This window comes from Ptychodera flava, chromosome 13, assembly GCF_041260155.1.
Source record: "Ptychodera flava strain L36383 chromosome 13, AS_Pfla_20210202, whole genome shotgun sequence".
Lineage (NCBI taxonomy): Eukaryota > Metazoa > Hemichordata > Enteropneusta > Ptychoderidae > Ptychodera > Ptychodera flava.
The window spans coordinates 41,183,171-41,192,462 of NC_091940.1; the positions used below are offsets into that span (position 1 = coordinate 41,183,171).

At 37.8% G+C, this 9,292-nt stretch overlaps 1 protein-coding gene across 2 annotated transcripts; it reads left to right on the top strand.

Annotated features, from left to right (window-relative positions):
* Positions 1 to 2,372: 2,372 nt before the first annotated feature.
* LOC139148469 (uncharacterized) lies at positions 2,373 to 8,807 on the top strand. 2 transcript variants are annotated; one of them, XM_070719932.1, is made up of 6 exons: positions 2,373 to 2,792; positions 3,198 to 3,290; positions 4,404 to 4,532; positions 5,551 to 5,603; positions 6,127 to 6,209; positions 6,571 to 8,807. In XM_070719932.1, coding segments are annotated over exons 1-6 (558 nt in total). In that variant the 5' UTR covers positions 2,373 to 2,593; the 3' UTR covers positions 6,572 to 8,807. The 2 variants fall into 2 exon arrangements, with proteins under 2 accessions (XP_070576033.1, XP_070576032.1); XM_070719931.1 differs by lacking the exon at positions 6,571 to 8,807 and having other exon boundaries at positions 6,127 to 6,273.
* Positions 8,808 to 9,292: the final 485 nt, after the last annotated feature.

Below are 9,292 nucleotides of genomic sequence, written 5' to 3' on the forward strand. Positions count from 1 at the left end.
TAATTTTTTCCCCACTCTCCCAACTTTTCTTTTTGTCAAGCCTTCTCTCGTTGAGTTTTTGTTGACATTTGCTTATATATTTTGGATCTGCTTGTCCTATTGCTATAGAAGTTGATATGCATGTTCCTAAAGATGACCTCCAGTACCTAAGTTTGAGACCTTATTTGCTTTTGTCATTCTTGTTTTTCTGGTTTAAATATTTCTTGAATGGACCAATTCAAACCTAATGCGAGCACATAGTGTCCTTGGCGGTATATTTTCGAAATTATTCTTAATATTAAGCAAAATTTTTGTGTGTGGCCATTATCAAGTATAAGTACAAAATTCATATTTCTATTTTGAATCTACACACAAAAGTTTTCATTTTTGACACTCGTAAAATGATGAAAGTCAACATGTCCAGAAAACGTTAGAAAATTAGGGCCTATGTTAAAAGTCAAAAGCTTAATTATCCTAAAGACACGACTACGATGAGATACCACTGAAGACAACATTAATCCCAGGGAGTTGTAAGGCCTGCCCTCGTCCTACCGCCATTTTCCAAAATGATGTGCCTCAGTGGTTCAAAAAAGCACATTGAGAGTAGGATTCACCACCAAATTTAAAGTTAAAAACTACACTCTAACTTAGGCCGAACAAAAAAATTGTGCTGTTCCGATAACCAGACTTACTCTATTTTTTACCTGCCGACCCTAAATTTTTTAGAGCTACATAAACACGGAAGTAGAAAAAAAGAAAGAAAAAACCCATAAAAGCACGCGTACGTTATTTAGCATTCGATTTTTGCTTGAACGAGGAATCTTTGTTTTTTTTCCTTTTATATGTACGATACATTTTTCTGGAAATGTGGCCAGTGTTTGACACCCCCCCCCCCCCCGAACCCCTGAAAAATGCATATTTGAAAATAAAAATATTTTGGAAAAAAATCCCTGCCGACCTATACCTACCCTATTTTTGAAAACCATGATATCGGACCAGCACAATTTATTTTTTGGCAGCTTTCAATCTTACGGTGGCTTCTAAAATAAAAAAAGGAAATTTGGTCAGCATGCAAAATTTTGGACTATGTAAATATATTACTTTTAATTATATTTGACATTCGCAATGGCTGGTCTTGACTTTCAGAGGAAAAGTTAAATTTTTGTTATTCAAAAAAAAAGGTGCTCAAATGTTTACTTATAAATGTACTGTAATATTTTCAAAATGAAACCAAACAACTGGTATGGACCAATAAAGTATTGCGAAAATTTGAGGTATGAATATCTGTCCCAGGAGTTACACTCTCCTTTAATAAATACTCAACTCCGAGTACGCATGGAATTCTAAATGCCTTTTAAGGTATGATTTCAGCCATTCAACATTCTTAATTAGAAATAATTATATGTAATTGAAAGCTACGATGGAGGCCAGTGGAGATATTATTCAGAGAGGTCTGGAACCACGCACATTATGCAAAAATGCGTTGTCGTCGACCCTCGCTATTGCAGGATATGCTTGAACTGTATCACGATCGACAAAAATGAAAATTGACTTTTTCAGCCTGTAAAAAAATAGCTAAAAGGTTTGAGCGAGCCATCCTCTTATCTGATCATCCCCACTAATTCCTAAAGAGCTCAAACAGTAAACGAAGCGTCCAAGGGGTGGGGTGGGGTAGGGATGGAGTGGTCTAGTTATCGCCTAGTACACCACCATGTGTATTTGAGCGTCGTATTTTCCATTCTTCTTTATATACATACATGCGTCCTCAAAGTCTTAGATTTGCGGCAATATTGTGTTTGTCAATATCGGCAATAAAACGGTGGATGTCCTTGGATGACCCCGAATGATAAACCCTTTGCGATTTTTGTCTATGAGGATTTTAGTATAATTTTGATTGGAATATCCTGATTATAATATGTCATTTTTGGAGTATAAATTAGCACATGTTTTAAACATGAGCGGCACTTATCCGTATAAAAATATTAAGAAAGTCACTTCCTAGTTTCCTCTTCCTCTTTTGAGGTACACTAGTACCATGAACGTGAGGAGCGCTGTTTGAACTGCCATTCCGTTCGCTTTATCCGTTGCATAATCTTTTGAAGACAAGATTGAACATCTTTAAGTCGGCTGTTAATTTTTATGATACCTGTACCGCCAATTACATTTATCTGTCAGCAATTATATAAACCATGAATACTAGATTTTGTCCTCCACGATTGACGAAAAGGGAAAAATAAAACACTTGTGAGACTTTTCACAGGTCCGTCGTGTAATTGTTTGGATTCTCCTAGGTTGGTTGTACCTCTATTGTTGGTATCGACGCTCTGTAAAAGGCGGAAGTAAAAATGCTCTAAAGGATGTTTATAAATAGAAAATGGGGAAGTCCGGCAACGCCTGAACCATAGCCTCTGATTCATTCTGTTGGCCGGCAGACACATTTATGAACCGTAGTGCTGAATTCGTGTCCTGTACCGCCTTGGATTCAGACGCTAGCTTAACGCCTTGCGTCAAATCTCTGCACACCTGCTTTGGTATATTTAGTACTGTATATCGTGGTTGACGGCTTGCCAGGTTGTGCTTATATACTGTGGCACCGAAACGCGACGCATGCACGATGATGGTATTCAAGTGGCTAGCTTTCACCTGCTTGGCGTTTACACTCAGTGTCATCGCTGAAGATATCGAAGTGTTTATCGATAAACAGGTGGTTAGCGAGAAAACTGGGATCGTTTTCGGTCCTTTCTACATAAGGAAAGAATCGCCTGATATGACCGTACCAGAGACAGGACCGAAACAGGAATTCAAGAACTGTGGTAAGTTTAAGTCACCTACATGTCTTGTTGGCGGGCAGAGAATGATCTGATTGGAATGTATCTGCTAACATTTCGGTTGTCAGTGTCTCTCTTTTTCTTGACTTCAAGATCTGCAATTTTCTTCCATGCGGAAGTCAAAACGAAAGTAAAGTGGTTCATTTTTTGCTATTCTTCCCTATTACCTATAAATGTCAACCTACAGCGCTTTTAATTAGTGAACAAGAACATTATTTTTTTCAAACTTTCGGCCTGATTGCCAAAAAATTCGAGTATTAGGGACATTTGGGGATACATTTGACACTAAGGTCAAAGAGTGAATTGTTTATGATTAGTTTGTACTAACAGTTAAAGAGAATTTGAATCATTCGTCAAATGTCAATGCCTTGTTGAACATTGTGTCTGTAGGCGGTAAAGCTGAAGAATTCAAGTATGGTTGGACACCAAAGGGACCTCTGAAAATAGGACAGACATACAACTTCACTTTTGATGCAACTGCAGGTATGACGTCATGGTGACACATTTGAATATTTGTACTGAACCTTCTGTAACTGTAAATGACGAACAATATTAAATATGAGAACGAGGATTATTCGCAATCCCTCATCTATGCATTCTTAAAAATATTTAATGTCTATAGTTGCAAGCCGTTGCAAGTTGTTACGACACATCGTAAACAGATGTCTTTTTTCAGAGTGCGCAAGCGCTGAATAACTATACAGCCAAGCTTACCTGTGGCCATTGCTATTGTGACTAAGACGTATGCAACTTCACCGGTATCGTTTCAAAATGACCTTGTTTACGAAAGTGAAAGACTTATAAACTTTTGCTCAAATTTTCCTCATTGAAAAGTTCGACCAATGTCTTACACAAGCAAGAATAAAGGGCCATCGTTCCAAGTTTGGTGACAGATAAACAAATTGCCTATATAATAAACCCATACTTGAAATTCAAAATGGCCATGTGAAAACGTTAAGTTTTCGACATCCGAACGACTACGACGATAAACATTTTTCTTACTCAGAGAGCTTTAAAATGAGTCCCCAAAAGTGGTAGATAAGAAAAGTATGGCAAAAAATTTAGTCCAATTATTTGTCCCGAGGCATATTCTACCTCTAGGTAGTGAGCTTATGTGCCTCGAAAGTGAAAGCCTTAAACTTTTGCTGAGATTTTCGTGATTGACACTTTCATCCATTATCTTAACAAATCAACAATAAAAATTGAGAGGCACGTGCAAAGTTTGGAACATCGAAACAAATTACTCAACATTTTGCGATATTTGAAATTAAAAATGGCTGCCATTCCTGTCTTAACTCTATTTACTTTGTGGTGTAATATTAAATTTTGGATTTTCAAAAAACTAACACTATGAAATTTTTTATTTCATCACAGGCTTGCGTAGAGTACAGGTTTTGTAATCACCATACAAGCTATACGCGACACTAGTTACGGTTGAAGTTTAGCGCGACAGACTCTGCTGTAGATTATTCCTTCGGTTTGTTCTGTTATAATGTCAATAAGCCAACAGACTTTTGTGCACGTATATGAACATATCTATTTTAGCAAACAATTAGAACTATATAACATCTTCAACATTTCGCGATTATTTTGCAGCTCATGACATGAGGACAGGCACAGCTGAGCCAATCATCTACTTTAACGAGTATCTCATCTTAGATACAACGATATTCTTCTGCAAATTGATTCCCAAGGAGTACAAAATCTGTCCCATCAAGAAAGGGGGTAAGTAGAGTTCGCTTACCCGTCCCATGATGCTTTTCGTGTCAGAGTGGGTAACTTATTGCATTCGTGGCTGACGTTACCCTAGCCCACAGGGTTATTATGTTATCACAGGGTAGCCAGGATAAACAAAAACAAACAAAAAAATAAATAAACGAAAAGATGAATAAAAATTGAAATAATTGCCTGAACAACACATGCAGCATATTCAAAATGCGAAGTCAGAATCACTGCAAAGCTTACTGACTGGAGTTTAGTGCCACGGAGCTGTCTGTACTGACGTCGCATCGTGAATATTATTACATGTGTTTTTCAGTCAATTATTTCAATTCTTATTCAATTTTATGTTTTCTCATACATTTATTTATTTGTTGAGCATTTATTTTTCGTTGATTTGTCTGTTTGTTTGTTTCTTGTTTTGTTAGTTTATTCTGGCTTCCCTGTTTGAGTCATTGTTGGGAAAAGCTATAGGGGTAGGAGGCTGACAGGCAAAGCAAAGTCAAAGGCCATGCCAACGGCATCGCCTGCCCCCAACCAAACGCTTATCCCAGCAATAGTATGAGTACATGAGATCGATACATTTTGTCGCGAACATCATGGAAGCTATTACTGGAACAGAGAACATTGTTATACAATGCGATCAATGTGATACAATTCGATACAATGTGATAAAAAATCATGCAAGAATAGGACACAATGTGTATACAACAAAAACACCATGTATTGTTTCAAGTTCGTATGCAGAATCTGAAACGGCCTCAGCAATGCATTATGGGACAATCGACAAGAAAGTTTATCGTCAACTCTTCCTTCATCCATCCTTCAAGAATGCTAAATTGGAAGTTTTGAGGCTGTGTGTGGAGGACGGAAAGATATGATCAGTTATTTCAACAATGCTAGTAAATAATTACGTCACTGACGGTAACTGTTGGGTGCAAATCAGGACAATATAAATCTATGGTGTCAATCTTGAGGATTGATTCTAATGCCACAAATCTCTGCTCTTTCTTTCCATACACAGAAAAAATCCATGTCAGTACCAGTGCCCAGGTCAGAGGAAAGTACGTCCAGAAGGTGAGTATACATTATGCAAAGGGACCTACTGGTCTTTATTTCCACTGTGATTGCCAGGAAGCGTGCTTTCAAAGCTGTCACTTTTAAATATTACTCATCATTATCTGCACAACCACTTTTCAAAATGCGGAAATGTCAATGCAAAAATGAGTAAATTTAGAATACTTAAACAGATATTCATTTCCCTTCTCTTGAAAACCGGGTATTGAATATACTCTGACTGGTTGTTTCATCGAATGTTGGTATGATAGTTTTGGCCAATCTCAACATATTTGCTGTCCTTCTTTTTAGCTTTCCGAATTTCAGTTTTCAGCGATTTGATGATATTTTAGACGCGACTCTGCTTTTAATCTGCCAGAGAAACATAACATGATGATCATTAAATAATTAGAATATGACATATAATCTGTCGGGGATACCAAAATGCATTTGTACTTGTATTTGATCTTCCTGTCTAATCAATAAAACCAACGTTTAATATCATTTCCTCAGTCATAATTTTCTATTTCCCTTTCTAAACTAGGGACGTTACCATGGTAACACGACGGTGACCAATGAGAAGGGAGAACAGATGCTGTGCATACTTGGTGATGTCCAATTGGATTAAGATCTGTTCTAGACTTGGTTCAAGTCGGTGAATTTTAAAAAAATAAAATAATTTATAATAGTTTCTCTTGTGTCTCTCCTATTTCGTACAAACCTATCCGGAATTTGGCAGCTCACGCCAGGTTTTCCAAGCGACTGAATGCGTCACGTTTGAGTCTGCGCAGTAGTGAGTTAGTTTCTGCCGGATTCCGGGTGAAACTCCGCTGTATAGCGTTCACTCCACTCATCGCGTTCACCCTACTCATCGCATTCACCCTACTCATCGCGTCCACTCACGCGTGCGTTTCACATGAAAGAAAAATACAAATCATTGCGTTCACTCCATTCAAACATTCACAAATCACAGACTTGAACCAAGTCTAGATCTGTTCTATATTGAAGGCGCAACCATGAGACACAGTAGCCGACTTGGAAAAAAAACCAAGTCACATTTACAAAGCGAAATACGTGTTACAATTGACCCACTCTGAAGTACAGAACTGATACCTGAACTGGAGTGACATATGGTATAAAGTCACAGCTTGAATTTGAAGTCTGCTATCACAAATTTCGCGTGATTTCCTGCAAGGCATTGACAAATAGCGAGGAATGCATTTTAAAATTTAACACGATTGGAACTAATTTGGGATAATAAGATGGCGAAGTAATGTCTTTAAAATCTGCAAATGTAAGCTAATCTGCTTTTTTCACGTCACACACTTGTTTTTATGAGTAATTTGTAATATTAAGACATTCAGCTATAGGGCACCTAACATTGTTGAGAAATTTGAAAAATGTAAAGATCCAATTATCCCAAATTAGTTCCAGTCGTGTTATTTTAAGAATATTGTTATCAAAGCTCCGTATAAATTTGCACTTTCTTAATTTTAAGTATATCGTACACTTTGAAATAACAGCATGTCATTCATGCATAGAATCGAATACAAAGGTAGAGTACCGTCATCACCAATGCTACATTCAGACTTGATGCGTAGAATCGAATACAAAGGTAGAGTACCGTCATCACCAATGCTACATTCAGACTTGATGATGCGTATAGAATCGAGTACAAAGGTAGAGTACCGTCATCACCAATGCTACATTCAGACTTGATGATGCGTAGAATCGAGTACAAAAGTAGAGTACCGTCATCACCAATGCTACATTCAGACTTGATGATGCGTAGAATCGAGTACAAAAGTAGAGTACCGTCATCTCCAATGCTACATTCAGAGTTGATGATGCGTAGAATCGAGTACAAAAGTAGAGTACCGTCATCTCCAATGCTACATTCAGAGTTGATGATGCGTAGAATCGAGTACAAAAGTAGAGTACCGTCATCTCCAATGCTACATTCAGAGTTGATGATGCGTAGAATTGAGTACAAAAGTAGAGTACCGTCATCACCAATGCTACATTCAGACTTGATGCATAGAATCGAGTACAAAAGTAGAGTACCGTCATCACCAATGCTACATTCAGAGTTGATGATGCGTAGAATCGAGTACAAAAGTAGAGTACCGTCATCTCCAATGCTACATTCAGAGTTGATGATGCGTAGAATCGAGTACAAAAGTAGAGTACCGTCATCACCAATGCTACATTCAGAGTTGATGATGCGTAGAATCGAGTACAAAAGTAGAGTACCGTCATCACCAATGCTACATTCAGAGTTGATGATGCGTAGAATCGAGTACAAAAGTAGAGTACCGTCATCACCAATGCTACATTCAGACTTGATGATGCGTAGAATCGAGTACAAAGTAGAGTACCGTCATCTCCAATGCTACATTCAGAGTTGATGATGCGTAGAATCGAGTACAAAAGTAGAGTACCGTCATCACCAATGCTACATTCAGAGTTGATGATGCGTAGAATTGAGTACAAAAGTAGAGTACCGTCATCTCCAATGCTACATTCAGAGTTGATGATGCGTAGAATCGAGTACAAAAGTAGAGTACCGTCATCACCAATGCTACATTCAGAGTTGATGATGCGTAGAATCGAATACAAAGGTAGAGTACCGTCATCACCAATGCTACATTCAGACTTGATGCGTAGAATCGAATACAAAGGTAGAGTACCGTCATCACCAATGCTACATTCAGACTTGATGATGCGTATAGAATCGAGTACAAAGGTAGAGTACCGTCATCACCAATGCGGAAAACCAGAAAAGTATTAAGAGTAATGTAATGATTCATTACAGTGATTTGTAGATGACTGAATTGAAAGGGAATGAAGATGATATGGTCAAAAGTAAAGATATCTTTTTTTAGGCTGAATAGACTTAAATGTCTTGTACTTTCAAAACATATACTTGTCCCTGACGTTTATAGATAGCAAATTTGATATTTTCATTCCGAACCATTGCTATTACACTGACTACACTCAGAACGCTGAAAAAGTACCATTACGTCGTGAATGTGCATTTCACAAAGTGCATGAATGTTGGTTCGGGCTTTATTTTAAAACAACAAAGTCAAAAGAACAGCTTAGATTTTTTTGTCCGACATACTGTGACTTTGTCTTGATAAAAGTTAAATTTACTGGAGGACGTCCACTTTAAGAAGAGCAGAAATTCAGAATGTAAAAATAAATCGCAATTGTTGACCCTCACAGTTGTACTATGGAATCAAGGCTGGTAACTCTTTTGCTGCCGAGTCATCGGTAGATTTAGTGAGTTCTCAGCGATGTGTAAGTGCAGTATGATATATGATACAGACCACGAGGGTAGGAGCATAAAGTCTAGCTGTTTGCTTGAGGCCTAGAGGAGTGTGGTATAGATATCCCTTCCCCATGCATTATTAGATACTGAGCGATAGTATTGTTGTTGCTAATGAGAGCTGTGAAAGAAAAGTGACGGCAATTTCAGACCTCTGTCATTAACGCTATTTCTTCTACGTGGTGATGACGATGATTGACATTAACCATAATGAACTCAACTTTTCACACATTGCGAACTTGTTTTCAATCTCCCTACTCTATCCTCTTCCGTTTAACTCATTCGACAGAGACACAACTAAATGTCTTTGTGTCTTTGTCTTTGAATACCAAGTTTTTCGTCAATTCACGGCATGCTCGGGTCAGCGTCTCTTTCTGAC

Coding starts and splice junctions, on each gene's coding strand:
- LOC139148469 (XM_070719932.1), top strand. CDS start 2,594: ATGATGGTATTCAAGTGGCTAGCTTTCACCTGCTTGGCGTTTACACTC. Junction 2,793..3,197: donor ACAGGAATTCAAGAACTGTG/GTAAGTTTAAGT, acceptor TTGTGTCTGTAG/GCGGTAAAGCTGAAGAATTC. Junction 4,533..5,550: donor CTGTCCCATCAAGAAAGGGG/GTAAGTAGAGTT, acceptor TTCCATACACAG/AAAAAATCCATGTCAGTACC.